Source organism: Strix aluco, chromosome 14, assembly GCF_031877795.1.
Source record: "Strix aluco isolate bStrAlu1 chromosome 14, bStrAlu1.hap1, whole genome shotgun sequence".
In the NCBI taxonomy this organism is placed as follows: Eukaryota; Metazoa; Chordata; class Aves; order Strigiformes; family Strigidae; genus Strix; species Strix aluco.
Window position 1 is genome coordinate 15,555,196 of NC_133944.1, and position 22,133 is coordinate 15,577,328.

Below are 22,133 nucleotides of genomic sequence, written 5' to 3' on the forward strand. Positions count from 1 at the left end.
TGTTGGGTGCAAGAAAGCTTTCTCAGTTGCTGTGCTTCATGCAGTACTAGTTCTGTTGTGCACTGAAAGAGACTGTTTATGGATTTTATGAACAGCCATACTTACAGTAAGTAGGCTAATAGGGAACTAGTAAGTGAAAACAAAACTGAAAGACAGGTTTTGTTCCAAATGCAGTTGAGATGCCACCCTGGGTGTTCCTTCACCATATGGCATAGCATTGCGACAGCTCCACCCATTTCCCTCAAGGAAAATTCAGACCATACTGGTTAGGTTTGTCATCTTCCTTGTTATCAGAGATGCAGTATTTAAAACTGAAAGCTGAAGGGACAACAGAACCTTAAAAAAGAAAAATAGAAAACAAAGAATGTTTGGCTCCACTTGGTATCATTTTACATGAACTTTAGCTGTGACAGCTTGCTTTAACGTCTAGCAACAAGCTCCTGCCATCAAAATCAATTAATTTATCAACTCTGTCCTCTTATCTGGGAAAAAGTGGTAAGATTACAGGTTTTAGACAGCTGCTATTCCCAGCTAGGCTTCCTGTGTCATGCAAAAGTAATCAGCTACTATCTGTTAAACACTCAATGCTACATTCCCAATTCCTTTCAAATTGTGTATTTAACATAGAGGTGAACAGCACATCAGCGTTTACTAGCATTAATACAGTTCCTTAATCCACTGCTAGCTAGTGAAGTTTCCATACTTCACCATGTCTTCCCACACTAGACAGTAATCAACATAGTACTTATCTTTTGCTGCCCCTGCAGTGTCATACTCCAATTATCTTCTTCCTTCAGTGTGACAAATGAAAACAAAACCATATTTCTTTATCTGCACTTCTGTACTGCACAGTTGGTTTCTGTTTTGAGTATACTAATACGCAAAGGAGACATGGAGTAGTTTGTATTACTCTTGGCCCACTTCCTTGGTTCTCCTGATTGCCTCTAGAAGAGCTTATTAGGAATTAAGAAGCTGACCCAAAGTTCCTGTGTCTCACTCCAATGCAGAACTAAGCAGAATTATCCAATTCACTACCGCTGTCCTCCTTGGGATCCTAACCCTGTTAAGGAAAAGCCCTTCACTGGTCATAATTTATTCTCTTACTACTTATTAAAAATTATACCAACTCTAATCAGCAACAACAGCTTTTAGGAACCTACCTAAGTTTTTATGGGGACAGAACTTGGTGATCACATAGCACTTCGTAGGTAAGCACTGCTCCTTAGCAAAGACATCATTCTCAGAATGACTCTGCCCACCTGACTAATAAATTGTCCACTCATTTATACAGAAAAAAAATAATCAAGATTTGTCTATTTGGATGTAGAAACATATTCAAAACCTTTCTTTATCCTCACTTGTATTTTTGAGATGCTGTAGTAACTGCTCCTAATGCTTTTCTTTTGCTCTTGCTGCAATCATCTTTCAGCTTGCTCCCGTTGAGGGAAGAGCAAGACTTTGCCTTCTGTTTCTGACTTCAAAATACATCTGAAAGGGCCATGCAAGAAGACAGACTTAACACCCTCATTTCCTCAGCATATTTCAGCTCTTTTGCATTTAAGCAGAGTGATTTCAGAACCCAGGGAACTGGAGAGAAACTCACTATACTTAAGCTTTAGGGTAAGGCTCAGTATGCCAGAAGTTTAACATGGGCTCTGTAGCTCACATTTTCTTTACAGTCTAATTTGATTTTACTAATACGAACACTTAGCACCAGAAACCAGTTAAAAGGAAGGTGTGACAGACTTAAGCATGTACAAAGACACAGACACACAGTAATCTTCACTTTGTTCCTGCTCTTGAAAGTGGTTCTATTGGTCAGCTTTCATAAATTATGTTCCTTTTTTCCCCAACTTAATTTTGGGATAGATCCCAGAACAAATTTAAAGGGGTAGATCTGATTGTTAACTTCAGCGTATTAGCTTTGTGTAAGACAGCATGCCATTTCTATATAAACAGCATCACATTCTGTTAATAGCTTATCACAGCATTCCGATTTAGAAGAGGCAGGACAAACAGGTAACAGCGCAGTTTGTTTAAGATACTAAAATTATTCTGAAAGAGTACTGATGGTCAAAAGAATTTCCAACTTAAGAAGCAATGTAGGTATCACAGATCTTTTAAAGCATTACAAATATTTTCTGTTGAGAAGAGTTGTGAATTTATACTTTCTAATTGAAACCTTCCCTCTCCTAACTACTGCAGCATAGTATCTCTCAACCTGGACAAACAGGCAAATGGATTTTCTTTGGTTTTCATGCTATGGGCACTAAGATTTTACCCCTATATACAAAGCTTCTTAGCTGCCTGTTAATACCAGAAGGCTGCTTAGTATCCGTAAGTTATTCATATAATATAAAATTTTATCCGTAACACTCTTACAGTTACTGTTACCTGTCTCGCATTTTATCTTTATATAAGAACAAACACTTCAGAGTATGTCAGAAGCCTTCCTATTATCATTACAAACCAACAGATGCATAACGCCACCTTGTGACAGTACTCCAACAATACAGCGAACATCCACTGCTCCCATACAGGGATCCTCAAACTGCTGTCCATAGACCCTTAGGAGTATAGCCTATTTCCAAAATCCATGATGCAGGCTTAAGGAAAGCAGGTTCACATACACACTACGCAGAAGGCATCATATCTGCAAATATTAAAAGGGTCTGTTTTATTTCCATGAAGACATATTTCAATGTTCATAAGTGAAGGAGATACTAGTAGAGCATTGGTTTTCTAAGAATATCTATACCCCAGATACAAACACCAACAATAGCCAACAGGTGCACAATTTATGTTATAGTACGTTATGTGTGCAGTGGGAGAATATATCTGAAGCTGTAAGAGTCACTTTTAAGCCTCTGACATGATTCTTCCCTTCTGAGGAAAGGACGATTTAAAAAGTGCTAACACTATTTAAAGTGATAGCAGTTCTTTAGAACTGCTACTGCTTTAATAAGCAATTCAAGTGAAGCAGAAGATTTGGTTTTTTCATAGAAAATATTACTACAAATCTGTAGTAGCAGCAGTTTTAATTTACCAAAAACTGGCATCTATTAGCAACAGAACATACACAAAAAATATCTTTGTTTATACAAATAAAATTACGTTTTGAATATTCACAAAGTAACATAACAGAACAACATTTTTCTTCACATTGATATTCAAAGTTAGTCAGATCAGTTGTGATATAAAATGCCTATACAACATTCAGTCAAGCACCATGGCAGACAGTGCATTAAGATCTCTCATGAATGGATGATCAGCTAGTATTTGATCAATCTTCTGTCTTTGCTCATAATCAGGAAAAATTTTTATCAGGGCTTCTCTTAGTTGTACTGTTTCTGTGGCAGACCTCTGTGGTGGAGATGCCAGACAAGCCTGTATGTTTCCTTCCAGCGGAAGCCATGTTGATGAATGATCACCAGGTACTCTGTTTTTAGGCTGTCGACTGCTACTGGTTGGTTTGGGTGTCTCATAAGAATATTGTCCACTGCTCTGTAAAGCCTTTTGTGCTGACCGAAAATCTCTACGGAATAACAAAAAAATTTTTATTAAATTAAGGTAAAGGAGATGCTAGCTGTCTCTGTGCAAACACAGAAAAGAAAAATGTGTATAACCCCAATACCTTACTGCTGCTCAGCTAGTTACTGATTGAAATCAAACGATAAGCACTTTTTAAAAGTGAAACAAAACAGTAGGTGTAACAGTTTTCAATTTGAATCTGGCATGACTAACAACATTAACTAGCATTATCTAGGACTAGTTCCAATACACTGTGAGTACTTTACTTGACAGAATACAGCAATGGTCAAAGCTTATTTTATGGAGTATCAACATCAATATTTTTGAGCTAAATGGATAAAAAGATACATTGAACATATGTACATTGACTCAGAACATGTGAAAATACTGACAAACCAAAGGACCATCCAGATGCTCCACGAGACTACACCTCATCTGATTTTGCTCATGACTGTGACCCGTGCTCACAGTTAGATCAAGACCTTGTATGATATCCTTAACAGGGCAATGAAGTTTTTCAGCAATTTCAGGATCTGAATATTCTGCCTTAATTATTTAGATTTCATTTCAGACTTTGAAAAGTTGTTGCTACTCTAAACTGCTAGCACTAAAAGATTTAGGGCCAAGTCTACTGCAGATGCCACCAGATAACACAGAAATGTGAACTGGAACTCATGTTACAGTCTAGTTTCCACCACCAAGGGAAACAGTATCTAAATTACAGAGGTCTATTTTAAAAGCATTTAGGTTGTAACGCCTCCCCATTACTCAACACGGAAAGGCTATGTAATTGCTCAAGATCTTTAGTTTCTGATCTTATTCCTGGTGCCATTTATGCTTTCTGCATCATTTAACTCAAGCAGAAAAGTCTCAGGGAAGGAACAAAATTAACTCTTTACACTGGCACCTTTTCTTTGTCTGAAAAAACCCCACCACCCCACCCACAAAAACCAAAGCCTAGTTTCAGTTGCAAGTTTACAGATAGGAAAACAAGCTCTTCTTAGAGTCTTCTTCCATTTCTACAATCATCACAGTTACCTCTCAGAACACACTCTGTTTTCACTTTATTTTTCCAGGACACAGGCAGCTAAAACAGTGTTGCAAATTGCGTATCGTAAGGGTTTTATATTAAAGTTCAAATACTTTCTTAGCATTTCCTACTGGAGTTCTAGAACCACACTTGCTTTTTTCTTGTCCATATTACGTGATTATTTTCAAATCAACCTGACACCTACTGGTATATACATGTCTTACTTTCCTCAATTGTTTACAACAGCTGAGATTCCTGCTTATTCTTCATATCAATCCTTAATTAGAGTTTGCATTTTGTATTGCTGATTTTTAACTACCTCACTTGTTTCTAAAAGCTCTCTCAATACTCCTCACTATCATTAGCACTTATAATTCCTAAGATAGTGAAAGAAGAACAAAAGAGCAGCTTATTTTCTTGTGCAAAAAGACCAAACCCATTCTCTCAAGTCTTGGCAGCTAATGCAAAGCAAATTCATACTTTGAATATATGCACATTTAAAAAGTACAATGATCTTAAAGGAATAATATATGTTTATTAACAGTTAAAATCAGGAATCAAATACAAATTCATTTAATAACAATGCCTCTCAAAAATAGTTTTATTAACAGTACAGTACCCTCAAGCGGGAAGTGAAATGCCTTTCCAGTGACTAAGAATATGAGCCTAGAGTGTTTCTTTTGTAGCATCTACTGTCCCACTAGGAATAAGTGATCAACCAAGGTGTTTTAAATAACATCACAGGATATCAGGCTACCACATACCACACTGGCAGCTTTGTGTGATGGCAACAGTTTGGATCACCTTTCCATGAAAAAGCCACCACAATCAAATCTCAGAGGAAGTTATTGTCTTACTTATCTTAATTCTGAGAGAGATGTCGATTAGATGCAAATGTCACCAGCACTTTCTGATAAGACTGAAGCAATAGGAAAAACATGTTTTTGTTACTACATCCTACAGTGTTCTTGTTTAATTTTACTGTACCTTTACTATACAGATCTAAAAAGGTGTTCAAGTGAACCAGGGAAACAGTTTATTTCAAATGTGAAATCATAACTGTCTCAAACAAAAGTGAAAACAATGCTTATACCTAGGTAAGCCTTCACTTCGAAGGAAGTCATCTAACCTAGGTCCATTTCTTCCCAAAGGATCATCAGGAACCATAAATATGTCACCAGCAAAAGTGTACTGGAGCAACCTGCAAGAGAGTTCTTTCAGTATTATTTACTAACAATGTATTACACCCTTGATGCCCTTCAGTTCTGTAGCACAGGACAAGTTGCCTTAGAGCAGACACTTCACACCACATCAGGAGTGGTTTGAAGGTTAACTAGTAACCCGGTTTAGATACAACCATCATTCACTGTCAAAAAAATTTAATGGAAGCTTCTGTGAACTGTTCCCATTACACTGCAGAACAATGAGGGGTTTTGGTTTGTTTGTTGGGGGTTTTTTTTTGGTTTGGTTTTTTGTTTGTTTGGTTTGGGGTTGAGACCAGAGTGGAATTTTCTATGTGATTAGAGAAGATTTTCTGGTTGTTCAAACTCCCCTTCCTTGTAACAATCTTCAACCACATAGCTAAAATGCATATATTATCAGAAAAGTCACACAACTAGCAAACACGGCATTAGCTGTTCACAGTTAAGACACAAAGAAGCTTTTTTTTTTTTTAAATCATTTTGGGACAGGGTGAAATCTGCATTTAAGGAAAACAGTTCCACTAAAATTTGTCTGCAAGGAGAGAATTTGGTATAGTGGAATTTCCCCAGAAGTAAAACTAATAGCAGAATAGCAGATGTTAACACATGCTCTTAAAAACCCCACAGACTCAGAATGACCTGCTAAGTATTCTTGCTGAAGTTCTGTAGGAGAACAGAACCTGACTTGAGTAGAATTCACTCAAGAAATCGTGTAAATACCTACATGGTTAGTCAACATCAATTCCATGTTCTCCCAACTATACTGTGAGAATCCAGGACAGTTTTCATTTATTTATTCCATTAGAGCTATACAGACCCCAGACAGTGTATGTATCCTCAGAAGATATCAGGGAGACTGAGGGATTAGTGGGATATTTGGCCAACAGAAGATCGTACCTTAATAGTAAAATGACCCGATTTAACTGGAGGGGGAAAAAACAAAACAAAAAAACGAACAACAAAAAAGAAGCCAGCTGCGCAGGAGAAACTATAATTCACAGAGAATCCACAAGCTGAAGCATGGATATTTGATAGCTAAGTGAACTCATCTAAACCCAAAGGACACTCAACAATTGCAGGGAAATGGCTATAGGGATATGTTGCAAGTGTTCATTATGTTGTTTAGTTACGTTGATTTGTTGTTTACTACAGTTTAGAGTGATTGATTCTGAAATCTTAGAAGTGACACTGTATGTCTTCATCAGCATATCTCCTTGAAGAAATGAAATGTAAAACAAGACAGCCTGTGAGAATGGACCGCAAAACGTATACTCGAGCAGGATCTAACACTGAGCTTCAAAAGTGACATAGCTTAGCTGCTACACCAAGCTCCTATTTATGTGAGCAATTAACTGATGTATATTAGAAAATATATGAATAATAGGGACATTAGACTACTCAACACACTATTATAAGGCCATGAATCAAAATGGTGAAACACAGACAGTACTTTGTTGGGTTCTACTAGAATTGCATGACAGATTAATTAAAAATAAAAAATCCCACATGTAAATGGAGTGCCTACAACTGTAAGGACAGACATCCTTTTAAGCTTTCACAGAAATTGAGTAATTACCTTTTTTGAATAATTTCTCTCCAGGCAAGTGATTCTGTCACAAATTCTCTTAAGTTATCATTAGTCACAATAACACCTCCAGTTTTATCAGCAAGGTCTAATAAAAACCTGTAAAATTCATTTCAAAGTCTGTTAAGATAGTCTGGTCTGCTGAAAAATGTGCAAAGATCTAGAAAACCAAACACTTCAACGTCCAAGAGTAATCTACTTGCATGAAAACAAGCACTTTGATTACCAGGAAATTACTGTTTTGACCCACCATATAACTTTAAGTAATGTTTTAGGTAGCATGCATTTATTTGGTGCAGCAGGGGCTTCATGGGAGGCTTTTTTCCCATAAAAAACCCCACAGGCAAAATCCCCCAAACCCATGGGACTATCAGATTCTAAATATTAGTAAATTTTTACGAACTTTTACAAAAGAGTACAGTATTTATTACACATTCCAACACAAACTTTTCCACATACTTTTTTGCTCAGCATTAATGTTTGTGTCTGCAAGGCAGTGTTATGTATGTTAGTTTGCTCTGTCAACACTTGCTAACAAAGAGTGCTCCTACCATTTTGCTGTTAAATGAATCATGACAAAAGGTAACTCTGATTTATTAAGAAAATCCCATGGGTTTTTTTTTACCTATCCAAAGCCAAGCTTTTTTAATTTGAAACTATTTTAGCAAAAAGATAATGGATGGTGTCCTTTTAAAGAAAAGCATACACTTTCGACAAAAGTGCAATTATAGCACAACACTCATTTTCACTGTAATCTCAACTGTAAATACTGCACCTACATAGCATTTTACATGAAACGCTAGGTGTATATAGAAGAATGTGCGTAAACAACTCCAGCTTGGCTGCCTTGTACATTTTTTGGTTTTTGCTATAAATTATTGAAGAGATCAGAGTTGCTATATTTTAACAAGGAAGACAGACTAAGTGCACTCTATGCAAAACTTGACATGCAAAAAATGTAATCGGGTACATGACTGCGCAATCTAACAAAAACAGGCATTCACACGATGCAAAAACTTGACAATTTTGTAGTTGAAAAAATAAAGCATGAATGATCATTAGTAGGAAGAAACTGAAATCCAGTGAACTGTAGCTAGCCACAAAACACAATTTCAAAGTTGCAAACTGCTCATCCATGCAGAGTTAGGAAAGCTGGTTGTGGAAAAAGAACCTTAAGCAGCATGAACTTTTAACTGTGTCTCAAGACTGGGAAAATTTGGCAACAGCAATGCAAGCACTAGGAAACTCCCCTCCAATGCCCAACAAAAAAACCCTAAAGCTTCCTGTTGTCTTGTTCACTGAAAGATGATCCCTGCATTTTGAAGCTGAACTTTGGTGCTCAAACTAACTTGGAAATTTACTAGCCTACACATTGTTACAAATACACTGCTCCAAATACACATCTGTGTCTGTATGCCACAACGGCATCAAGAAAAACAGGAACAAAATAGCACCTCATCAGTAGCTGATTTTGTTAGTGCTCCCCAAACATAATTCAGGGATAGACTGATGATCAGGAAAGCATAAAAATATTACTAGAAGACTAATTTCTTCCTCAATGCAAGTGATGACATTTGAAATGGATTAACTTTTTTTTTTTTTTGGTTAGAATTGCCATGAAAATTCACCATTTTCCATGAATTTCAGAAAACAGCATGTACATTGCTAGAGAATTACATATACAAATGTTTCTTAGGACAGTAAAATAATGTAACAGATGTGGAGCCCAGTTAAGTTGGATGCACAGCCCTGTCTAGACAGGTTGAAGAACTAGCTAATACAACTGCTCATGAAGTATTAAGCTTTTACAACCATTAGTCAGATGTTTAAAAATACTTTAAAACTATGTATATTCCATACCTGTCATCATGAGCAGCAATTCTTGCTCCTAAAACCATCCTTGCAGGTGTGAAAGACAATATTCCAACATCCTCGAGCTGTGTTAAGAAATCCTGCTCTGTTAAAACATGAAACAACTGCTCTTAAAAACAAAAACTTTCTTCTAGGCTATTTATAGATTTAACAATTGGTCTGAGGTATAATTAGCAGAGAAAATGGGCTATTTTTGTACCTATTAATCTAGAAAAATGACGTATTGATGGCTGAAGAATTCTAATATTATAAAAATGGGGCGGAAGAGGTTGAAACTAGAAGTTAAAGAGCAAACAAAAACCAAACCAAACAAAAAGGCCTCCACTTATGACACATCAGTTAGCCTAAAGAGCATTTCAGAGTGTCTCACACTGTACATGGGAACCCAATTACTCATGCTGAGCCGCCAGACTGCTCATGCTTAACATTTTATGAAGTATTCCTTCTCCGTTCATTCTTCACAGAAGTATCCAAAGAGATAGTTACAGTGTAGTTTAATAAAGAAAACATTAGGAAACTATTTCCCTCACCTGTAATGTAAGGATGACGTTTCTTTCTCCACTGTGGAACAAATACAGTAATATTTCTGTGGCCACGTTTCCAAAAGTAGTCAACAGCTATTGCAATTCCTCGACAAGAAAAGAATTTCTTTAAACCATGACTGGGGGTGAAAGAAAATAGAAGGAAGATTAAATTCACTAGAGTTTTACTACTGTGAATATAAAGTAATCAGAACAAAACTTGGCAAAGTGAACCTGGAAGTTACATATACAGCCTCACCAAAATAAAAGGTAGATGGATGTTATAGATGAGGAATCTTATAAATGGAAAGAGATCTTCTGCAAAAGAAGGGAATAGAAACATCACTTTGCAACTTTATAGCTCAGTCTCAGTTTTGTGGGCGCAATGGTATTTGAGTAATCAGAAGTGGGTTTAGCTTTAAAAAGAGGACAATAGCGATGGTTTCTGAAATCTATCGATTATAGATTAAAATTATCTTAATCCAATATTGTGGTAGTCCCAAACACAGTCCCACTACCAAACAGGACACCTTTGGTTCAACTGGTTTCCAAGGATTACCTCTGAAAGTTCTCTGATAATCTAAGGTATTAGGACTCCTCTCCCTTCATTTCAACAATCTGAGCTACAATTTTCAAGCAAAATAATGAAATTTCTTTGAAGAAAAGTTTTCAAAATACTGTATTTTAGTGGTAATCTTTTTCCCCGCATTTAAAAATACAGGATGTTAATTACCTGTTTTTGCAACTCAGTTAAATAACTTTCCAGAAAAATCAGCAACTGCTTAATGTGAGTGATACAAACATTGCAGTTGATGACCTTGTGAGGTCCCTCCCAAACTGAATTATCTCAATGATCCTATATGCCCATTCAACACAGGGCAGGAAGTCCTCCTTTAGCAATTAACTGTCTAACCAGATTCTGGGAACTGAGGTTCAGGAGAATAATGGAAGAAGAATCTTAAAATAAATCACAGTGGACAGAAATAAATAAATAAATAAATTCATACAAAACACATATTAGCACCTTACATAAGGATAATTCCAGTTTTCATTCAGAAACTTCTTCACATTTTCATGGATTAAAGTCTACACTTAGACAAAACAAAGATATACTTAGAAAAGACACGATGATTCAGAACTGAGGGCACAAACAGGCAAAGCATTTCTTACAAAGTAGTACGTGTTTTATGTATTGAGTTAGATGTTAAGTCACTACAAAGTGCTTTCATAACAATAAGTGACAAAGTCGTATTTGTATTTTAAAACACTCTCCTAGTTAATGTGCAGTTGTGTACTATAAGCCTAATAGTAAGCCTTATTAGTTTTGAATGGAATCTTATCTTTAAACCCCTAGTTGAACCTACCAGGAAATCTTCTGAACAGAGAGTTCTTTAAAACATCTCCATGGCAATATTTTACAGTGAAACTCAGCCTTTAGTAGCATTCACATATCCTTTTCCAATTTTGTAAACTCATTTGAAGATAAATATATCAAAATATAAATCTATTAAGGTTCTCTGAATTGGAAATGAATGTTTTATGTAGAAGGGCAGAAAAATGAGTAAGCTACACCTGAACTGTATAACAGACAAAAAGTCTGACTTATTAACAGAGTTTCTGGAGAAAAAAAAATCCTATGCCACACTCGTCCTAATAAAATGAAGTGTTCTTGATATCAAGAGCAGTCAAATAAAGGAATGCAATTGTCACAGAAGAGTTACCCCTCATACACCTTCTAGGTCATAAACTTAAAACGCAGTCATCATCTCCCCACTTTAAGTTAGATACCCTATTCAATAAACTGGAAAACTATGTTAAATACTTTTCACTGTGTTAATAGCTCTCAATTGGACTTCAAGAGATGCAGAGGTCTCAATGTTCACGTTGAAAATTTTGCCTTCTCTATTTGTCCAATCTCCTTTTTTATAGCTTTAAACCTGTTGAACTACACAGAGTACTCTGTTTTTTTAAATGTTTTGAAGCCTAGAACAGCAGCTCTTGATTTGTCCTGATGATCACGAACTCCAGTTCTGCAGCAACTTAAAAAAAAAAAAGGCATCCAAATAGAAGCAATATATTCAACTTTATCAAATAACATGGAGAATTAAGGTGAGCTATAAGTAAATATGTCACTGCTAGATAAACAGAAATATGAAATGCTTTATTTGAGCTAGGTAAACATCTGAAGGACAGCAAATTACCACAGCAAGATGGTCCTTTCAAGACATCCATCTCAACGACTGCATCTGTTCCCCAACTGCCATTGTAAATATTGGTTTTGACTGTCCCAGTTCTTTAAAAAAAACTGTGAAGACCCTACAAAGGTATTTCTTAAGTTAAACAAGATGATCATAAGCAGTACAAAGCATCAAACAGCAGGCTGCTCTCTGGGACATGTACATTTTCCCTTTGGTTTTGTAACTAAATTAAGGAAAGTACATGTCATTATTTACCAACAATTCTAGCAAGATATAATTCCATCCCATTATTCTTTCATTGTGAGTTTCTTCCACATTTTAATAAAATTTAAAATTACCCAACAACTGTCTGGATATTTCAGTCTGCCCTGAAAGGCCTGTTTTCAGCACATAAAAAGAGGTAATTTTTAAAAATACTTGTTAGCAGCTAGAATAAACTCTGGACTTTCTCTCACTCAACAAGTACACTGAAAGTACAGACAGCATTAATATATCAACATGACATTTTTACTAGGCTGCACATGTTAAGAGGAAAAATTTTTCACCTTCTTGCAGTCTCCAGACTTAAGACACAAGGCAAGTAGTAATTCAGAAGCCCATTCAGCCTTAGTCCAAGCATGGGAGCAATACATTAATGCCCCCCCAGCCCCAAACACATGACACTCGGGTCAAAAAAAAAAAACAACCCAACATAGGCATGGAAGCAGATGTCCATAACCTCAAGGTACCAAGAAGTAAAACTGAAAACAATTAAAAGCAAAAGTGAAAACAATTCTTCACTTTCTAAGATCTAAGAAAATAACGAGGCTTTATTTAGCCAGAAGGAAGCTGAATTAAAAAAAAACCCAGGCCCCCATGCACTGATTATTTACCAGGACATTTAAATATCTCGATGGTTCTGCTATTTTGAGGCAGTTCTCTGTCCTTTGCTTTTCATAAGCAGAGTTTTCATTTGGCTGAGGAGCAGGCAGCAGATGTTGTATAACCATATCTGAGGACTGTATGTCAACAGTATTCAGCTACTATGCCCTGTTCTAATATGGGGTGTGAGCACTCCAGCTGGAGTGCAAGACAGTCCATTAGGGTGCATGAAGGAAACATCAGAACATCAGTAATGGACCTATATAGTTGAAAAATATATATATATATGCATGGGGTGCATGCCCAAAGATTTTTTTACTGATAGGTGTGCTCAATCAAAAAAAGTTAGGAGACCATTGCCTACAGTAGTCTCACAGCCATTGGAGAGATAGGCAGATGTTTATTCACCACCTTTTAATTCATTGGTTTCAGATGTATTTGGTTGTTCTTAAAAAAAAGACACAAAACCTCATAGATTAAATATACAGATGAAAAAAAATCTCTTCATATTAAAAAAAAAATAGACAAAGAGGATGTGGTGTATTTGTTATTTTCTATATGACTCCCAACAATTTGCATTTCTCTTCCACTAATATATGTTTGGGAAATAATTTTAAAAGTTCAAGGTAGCTTATGACTCAGTTGTGACTTGCACTTTTACATCACTATTTTCTAAGTAACAGTCTGAACAATGAAGAAATGTTTGCTTTAAAAACTATTTACTGTAACAATACACTGTACTTGAATTAAAGCTGTGTCAAGAGTTATGGATCATGTCAGGCTTCCCATTTAAAGTTAGCAAGACTATAAAATGACAGAAAACCTTAATCTTTTAATTCAATTAATTCTCCAGTGATTGACCTGAAACATTTTACTGTTGCCAGTCATAAGGGACGAGCTCTGGACTCTTTAACCTGGGGAGATCACTTTATAAGGATGATTATCACCTTCTTCAATTAATGATCACTTGGTAGGAAAGGTTGTGCATTAAGAAATCTTCTGACGCTCTTCTCATAAACAGAACAAGTAACTTAGATTTACTTTTGATTCTTTGTCTGTAGTAGAGGGCCTTTATGGACTAACTGCAAACATTTCTGTATTTCTAGGTCCTTGGTCCTTAAACTGTATTTGAAGCTAATAATCTTTAAAATAATGTATGTTTTGTTTTGAATGGGGAAAAAGAGTGACCTAGCAGGAACATGTGCAAATAATGAAGAGGCCTGTCAAAAAAACAGGCAAAGTGAGATATATTTTTATATGAATTAAGTTTAAAACATCAGCAGAAATATTTCCGAATGAACTATACATCTAGAAATTTCAAGGTGTCATCTGGTAGTTTATGTAAGTTATCAGCAAATACTAAGGTATCAAAACAGAAATCATCAGGCTAGGACTGTACATAAAGGGAAGAAGTTAAGATCGATTCCCCAATTTGCTAAAATAATATTAACGGTTCTACTAGCACTTCACAAAAATAACAATATAATTTATTATTTCCGTTCTCAAGCAAAATTCATACATATTACAGAGAAAAGGGAGTTACAAGTATTTATTATCCCTAACAATTAAGAAAGTTTTGCTATTCCATGATTTTGGTGAAATGTTTAGGAGCCAAAGTAGATCCTTCATAACCACAAAAGAAGAGAATCTAAGGACATCTATAGCTATCTCTGTGAAACTAGAAGCAGACATCCATTTTTTTCCCCATTAACACAACTGTGTGTACATGCACATGCAGACCTGTGTTTATATAGTTACTTCTGGGAAACTGTACCAGCTGTCAACTGTCTGAAACATTAAATTCATTTTAGGACAGACTTTGACATTATTTTCTTACAGTAATTAACACTGTAATTTTTTTTTCCTGGAAAAGTTTATTTTCTTTCCCTAAACAGCATTTAAGCCCATTCTTTTGGGAAGTCTCTTTCACCTAATAGCTGGAAGTAGGTGACATACGATGCATGCATCTTAGCCAGTCAGATGCGTTCTCAGCGTAAGAACATCCTACAGAAATCATGGGATCACTGGTAGTACTCTGGCCTGTTCTTAGAAAATATCCTGTTGAAGAATTAGTTACATCTAAATACACGATAATATAGCTGATAGGAGGCTCTTCAGGATTTCCACTATCCAAGACTGAAATCTGTATTTTAAAATAAAAAAGAAAATAAACACTTAAATAGCTTCACCTTTTTCCACTTTCTCTAGGGATACATATGATCTTTCTCAGAATTACTATTGTTTTGCTTAAAGTACTCCATTTTGGTTCTGGCAGCACGATATCAGATTGAAAACTAATTCCTGGGTTTATGCATGTTCAGCAGAGGAATGCTGAATGCACTGAAAAATCTTAAATAGGAAGTTCTCATAGTAGGTTTACTCTTCCTTATTCTTACATTCACCAGTGGAGCAGGAGAACAGTCAGTTTGTTCTTAAAAACTACCACTTCCTCATTAAGAAGAAATACTGCATTTGTCATTGCTCATTTTCATATTCCGAAACTACAAAAAAGCCCCATAGCAAACACTGACAAAACCTTTAAATGTGTGCTTGCCAAAATTACTTAGTATAAAAAGAACAAATCCAAATCTCTTCCTGACTAGAGAACAGAATCAATTCAAGGATAGTTTTGAGGAGACAAATGTTAAAATAAGCAAGTTAAGCACAAAATTTTAAAGAGACACAGGTTATAACTGATTTTTGCTATTCCAGTTAGTTATAACAAACTTAAAAAAAAAAAAGAAAAGAAAAAATGAAAATTGTAACTGGCAATGCCCTCCAAAGTTGTCTACAATAGAAAGATTGAACAAAAAAGAGAAGGAATTAGAAGATATTTACAGTAACGGAAAATCCCTGTATCAGTCAAAGAAAGGAATTTCTTGATCTTTTCAGTATTAACCGTGCCCATTTCATACAGTTTATTTGCATGGTGCCTTCTCAGCCAATCTATTAAAATTATCCAACAGCCCTAGAATTGCCTACTATTATTTGCATGTATTCTTTTAGGTATCAGGAGGAACAGGAGACAAGGTGTGTGCACACATACACACAGTTCTCTGTTCTGAAAGTTTTATGAAGGGGGATGGAATTTTTGTTATATGCCTACATTTGTAAAAAGTAACAGGACCCAAGCACTAATACGTAATTTTGTTAAAGGACAAATATGTTACTACTATATAAGAACCTCCACTTCAAAATTACAAGACGCCAAGAGCAAAAGTAAAAAACCAAAACACTTCACTCTTAAATTGATAACTCATTTTCTTTGTTAGGTGCATGCAAAGCAAATTAAGTTTCCTGCATAAAATTGCTTGCAACAGAGCTGAGCTCACTGAAATTACTTCTGACTGAAGTGTTACATTGAGCTGGAGCACTGATAATTCAAACTAGGTTGCTCTGAAATGGCACAAATCATGCTTAAAATCTGATGACTGCCTAGTAAGAAATGCTGTAGATTTAATTCACTTTTCATTTTGAAACATTTTGTTATCAAAAAGGATCTCATCTACCTCTAACGTAAATCTAGTTTTAGTTTTCATTGCCCATTCTGTTCAAGTTTTTTTCTGATTATTTTAGTATTTGGGCTCCATAAATCTGAGCTGCCCACTTTTCCAAATTCACAAATTTCTACCAGAGCAGGAAAGCCAAGTCTTAAATGGCTTTACAGAAAATATTTTCCAGAGTATTGCAATTACCAGCCAATTTTTTAAGTCAAAATCAAGGATTTTTCTTATTCTATTTGTTATTGCATTTGTTCAACTTCAGACTATGTATTTTTTTTAAAACCAAAAGTAAATTCTACAAGAACTGTTCTATGATTAAATATCCCACAACCACACTGTTCGAGCTGGATTTGTGTACTGAAGTGTCATACAGCGTACCTGCTAAAAACTTCTGAATTTCCTTCTATGTACACATTTCCTTCTATGTCTCAACAAAGAATAACAACTCCAAACAAATCAGTCATAAAAGTGAATGCTGTCACTAAGTGAAGAATAGAAATTATCAAAATTGCTATGCGCTGGAAATTAAAATGGCTACTGGCAATCTCACGTCATTTTTCCTTATCAAGCCTTACCATAACTTACCACTGCAGCCATTACCAGTAGCTGAAAAACCTTGCTGGGTACATGGACTGTTGGGTCACCAAAAAGCTAGCTAGCAAAAACTTCACACATGGCACAGCAACCTCTTAGTCCCCATTTCATTTGAAAGTTCATTGAACGTTTAATAAAAAGACAGCTGAAAAGAACAATACTTACGACATTGCAACATTGCTTCCATCAATAACGATATGTTTTAAATATGGTTTCCCAGGTTCATTTTTCAACTCCAGTCTGTATGGCTTTTTCAGAGATTCCAAAAATCTTTGAACTCCAGTAACTGAAGGATCAGGGTGACGTCTGCGTGGTCCCACTGTCTCTCTATCAGAATTTGAAGGATGTATTTGTGAAGACAATGCCTGGTCTGGGATAGGATTTTCAGAATCTGAGATTTGGGAAAGGCGTTGATTGAGAGATCTCACTTGAGAAGAAGAGCTGCAGTGTCCTAATTGGTCCTCAAAAACAGAATTACTATTCTGTTCAGTTGAGGGCCCTACAGATCTTTGCTGAACTGCAGTTTTAGTCTTAGTTGAGACACACTGCACATCTGAGCTCCCTCTGGCTACAAAATCAACATCTTTTAGAGCACCAGTTTGTACAGTGCTGAAAGTTACCCCACCATCAGTTTCTACATCACTTGACCTTGAACTGGGATTCCTACCAGGGCAATAAATGTCTCTCTTTTTACAGCATATAGCTGAATTTTTACTGGAAGGAGAAGCAGGTTTGCATACCAACATATGCATTTTATCTTCTGTATCAACTTGCATGCTTAGTGAATCTCTTATTTCATGATACTCATTTTTTGTCTCCTTTGAAGTATGACTGGATTTAAGTGGACTTTTATTGCTAGAAATGCCTTTGTCTTCTAGCTTTTGTGAATTATTTGCATTACTTCCTAAAGGAGGATTGATAGTTCTAGGCTTTTGAGATGACTGTTCATGTTCTTCTTGAAACTTTAAGTTTTCCTTTTCAATTTCTTCTAGCAATGTTAATGGTTCCACAGATTGCCCTAGGATACCAATAACTTTTTCTACAATATTTTGGGAATATCCCATTGTTCTGAAAAAGTTCACAAGAATCTTATATTCCATTTCCTCACTGATATCATCGCCTTCTTTAAGGCAGTATCTGGGATCATCTGAATCACTGCAGCTATCCGAAAGCAGATCAATAACTACATTGCTATCTGAAGGATTACTGTGTGAAGCAGATTTCGCTTCCTGATCATTTTCCAAAGAGAATTGCTTTTTAGGGAGCCTTTCCTCATCATCAGAAGATCTTCTTTTACATGATTGCCTTTCTTTAGACACCACTGTCTCTAACAGAGGCACAACATTTATGGGAACAAAACTTGTTTCAGGAGCATCAGAAAACACAGTGTCCATTTGCTTTGTAAGCTCAGTTACAGGTGTCCCAGCATTGTTTCTTGCTTCCTCACCACCTGCTCTTCCATCTCTGTTTGTAATGGTTATTTGGGAGGCTTCGTTCTGTAAAAGCTCTGTTGGGCTTTCAGAACCTGTAAGATCTATGATATTGCTCTCCACTTCACAACATTCAGTTTGTGTGAGAGCTAGGAGTTCTCTTTTTAGTGAGCTAGGCAAAATCAGTAAATCCATTGTATATTTATCTGCATGTGCTTCCACAAATTGTCTGAATTGCTTTTTAATGTCTGATTCATTATCACTTAATAAGCTTTCATTATTCTCAAAAAGCTTCACAAACTGCTGAACATGACTTTGAGCCATAACAACAGCTTCTGCACCTCCCTTAATACTGAGCAATCCTATTTCCAGCACTGTTATATCAGCACACGTATCCTGAATAAGACTGTTGAGGAACAGGCTCTGTGCACCAACAAAGATGCAGTGCATGTCCTTTGGGTAGTACTCCTTTTCTTCTAGCTCAGGTTCACAGAGTCCCTTAATGTACTCCTAGAAGGAGAAAAAGACAGCAGAGTGAATATTTGTGAAAAGCTAATATATAAAGTTGGTTTTGGTAAGGTCAGTAATGGACAAGTACATTAGAAAATAAAACCAACTTAGCATAAGAAATGTGAGAAAATAAATACTGCCAGTAAACAGGATAAGAGATAAAATACAGATATCTGAAATTATTTTCAAAAAGATCTCATAGAAGGCTAACTTTCTTTTATATCCTATCGTTTATAAATAAATTTACTTGAAACTGATAGTAACAGAGTATTTAAATTGTAGCTCAAACAGTTTAAAAGTCAAGTCCATAGAGATTCATTTTCCCATCGCCATTCTTTGGTCAAAGAGAACACACGCTTCATGAACTTTCTAAAGAAAATTTCCAAAGGTTCATCACAGCAGTAACTATCCTATATTTGTAAGCTGTTATGATGTCTAACTTATTCTATACTTACTACTCATGATCAAGGACATGGCATGGCACAACGTAACTAGTAGCCACACTAGTATCCACTAAAAGATACTCTACAGAAAAAAATATGCTAAAAACAAACGAATAACAAAAGCACTACCTGGACTCAGATAGATTCCCTTATTAACCAAATAAAACATTTGTATTTTAAAGCTACAACTGCCAGAGCACCTACTTACAATGGGTATATAACACCAAAGAAAATCACACTCAAAAAGCCCAACAGCAAGCCAGCTTTCAACATGAGGCTTTGAAACACAGTATTCTGAAAAAGCAGATGATACTGACAAATGACTGAGAAAACTCCAGGCTCCAGATAGTTCTGTATTTCAGAAGTTCAGGTTTTTAACAGGTTAAAAAAAAATAATTAGAAAATCCCATTGCTATTTCTGCCACCTAGAAGTTACTATAGGTAAATTCAGTACACTACCTTGTTTTAAATATGTCAGAGTTCAGAACTCCATGCATACAGTATACTATTTCTTCTTTTAGGTAGCATTATTTCTCCCAAACTGTCTCTTTTTGTGCTTAAAATTCTGTGGTGTAGTGAAGCCAGTTTCTAAGCTGCAGTCACTGTATTCGCAGGCTCCCAAGTATACCAACTATTTTTATCTACTTTTACTCTCGAAGTCAAACTTATCTTTTAAATGGAACTGAAAACCAATACAAGATAAGGTATAACATAACACCACTTCCTATCATCTCTTGAGTTCACCACAGGTATCAAGGCAGGCTGCTTCAAAACCATATTAGCACAAACTGCTTCTGCAACAAAATCCACAGGATTACTTCTCATGCCCTAGTCATCATATGACTACTTTTGCAGAGCAACAGGACAATAACATAATTAAAAAAAAGATATTCAAAATCTGGGAACTTTTTTTTTTTTACATTCACTAAGCAGCACTGAAGAATGAATAAATTGCACATGACTGATGAATTAAACACAAACTGCTATCGCCAAACCTTTGGAGGGAAACAATAAAGATGTGCAATGGTTCATATTTTCTAGTCAATAATCCCTCTAGATAGGGTCTGAAAACTGCTCTACATGTAAGGGAAGTCAAGTCTCCCATACCCTTTAAAGTATCTGGAATAGGAAACATTTCGTATGGTATTAGGAAAAGCAGCAATTAGAAAGTGGAAATCTTGTACTGTTTGTTTCAAGCTTTAATTTTCTGGAAAAAAGGAAGTTGTAGTGCAGCTGCCTGGAGAAGAATAGCTGTTTATACTACCTGTAACAGTTTCTGGAGTTTCTCAGCCCAAACATACAAGAAAATTGGTTTAGAGTCAATTTCAGAGTCAAAGAATTCGAAACTGTCAACCTTCATAGTATTTTCCTGATGCGTTACACAGTTAAGGAATCAAGATTTTGAAAGTGGACTGCCAAGTCTGCGAATGAAGTCACAAAATACATGCTAAGGATCTCCACTAATATTTATGTGTATTTAAACAGACACAAATGCCCAAATATAGAGACTCTGGGTTTGAAAGATACTTGCACCCGACCATTCTCATCACGTGATTTAACCAGGACTAGAGTTGCCAGGTCCACTATGAGGAATATTAATTTCTTCATTATTGCTGAGCCCCCCCACAAGTTGGTTGTACCAGAGATTTAACAAAAGAATTCTGGGAAGATACTTCACAGCAAATAGTGTCAGAGTCAGACACGCCCAGCCCAGCCCAGCCGGCTCTCTCTCTTTTAACGTGTTTATGGCGCGTTAGGCAGCAGGCTACCGCTCCAGCGAACAGCCGGGTGATGCAGTCTCGACCTGCCAACTTTTACGCTAAGGAAATTTTAGCTCTGTTAAACTGTTAGTGACAGCTTCGCTAATAAGCTGCCAAATGCCACAGAATAAGTAATGTCTGTGAAGCAACGATGAAACATGGCAACAGCCAACCAAATCCAAGGCAATTCTTGCCTTTGGGAAGAAAAAGGAGAGCGACACGTTTCAACCGCGCTTTAAACCAAAACTTGGCCCATTCTCCCAGGTGTTAAAAGCCCTCACGCAGCTCCAGGCAGACAGCAGTAACATTTCACAGCGAGGTGACGTTCTCCGCAATACCGATGAACTTTCCACTTCTCAGCTGAATTGTTTCTCTTTGTTCTCTACGCTTATGTCAACACCACCGGAGACACCCTGGCACCTGGACCGCACCTCTTTGCCGAGGCAGCACCGTTTCTGTTTCCTGGTGAAGCGCTGCCTTCTTCCCCACCCTTTCTTCCTCCCACCGGCACGTAGCGGCCCCGGGCCGTGCCCCGGCCGAGAGGGGCCTTCCCGTACGCAAACACGGCCCCGGTCTCCGTCCGGGCGACCGAGGCCTCAACGACGCGACCGGGCGCCGCCTCCCGCCCAGCCCCCGGCCCCCCATACCTTGGCGCTGCGCACGGCCTTCCCGCCGCCCGCCAGCTGCACCCAGATCCTGGCGGCAGCGGGTGGCGGGCCGGGCGGCGGGATCGCGGACCGCCAGTCCCCCTGCGCCCCCAGCACGGCCAGCCGCACCTCGAACAAGCCCTCGATGCGGCCCCGGCTGCCATCCAGGAGGCGGCTCTTCTCCGCGGGGACGGTGAACTCATCCACCCCCGGCCCCGGCTCGGAGCCGCGGGCTGCCCAGCGAGCCGCCATCAGCGCCGGCCGCGCCGCCCCGCGCTCCGGCCTCCCATCCCGCCGGGCCCCAGGACAACAACACGGGGAATCCCCGGGCTCCCTCCGCACGGCCCGCCGACGTCATCGGTCCGCGACGGCGGCGGCACCACCGCCCTGCGCCGGGAGGCGGGGAGCGCTCCGCCGCCGCCGCGCCGCCATCTTTAGCCAGGGCG

The 22,133-nt window shown here is 37.5% G+C and overlaps 1 protein-coding gene across 4 annotated transcripts; it reads right to left on the reverse strand.

The window, feature by feature from the left end:
• Positions 1-2,654: 2,654 nt before the first annotated feature.
• On the reverse strand, positions 2,655-22,133 carry N4BP1 (NEDD4 binding protein 1). 4 transcript variants are annotated; one of them, XM_074840112.1, is made up of 7 exons: positions 21,688-22,113; positions 17,063-18,837; positions 9,751-9,881; positions 9,209-9,305; positions 7,340-7,447; positions 5,655-5,762; positions 2,655-3,535 (listed from the first exon to the last, which is right to left on the reverse strand). In XM_074840112.1, the coding sequence occupies exons 1-7, from the start codon at positions 21,937-21,939 to the stop codon at positions 3,217-3,219; spliced, it is 2,790 nt and encodes a 929-aa protein (XP_074696213.1). In that variant the 5' UTR covers positions 21,940-22,113; the 3' UTR covers positions 2,655-3,216. The 4 variants fall into 4 exon arrangements, 3 of the variants coding, with proteins under 3 accessions (XP_074696213.1, XP_074696214.1, XP_074696215.1); XM_074840113.1 differs by lacking the exon at positions 21,688-22,113 and adding an exon at positions 19,740-21,535; XR_012625158.1 differs by lacking the exon at positions 2,655-3,535 and having other exon boundaries at positions 9,209-9,300; positions 21,688-22,133.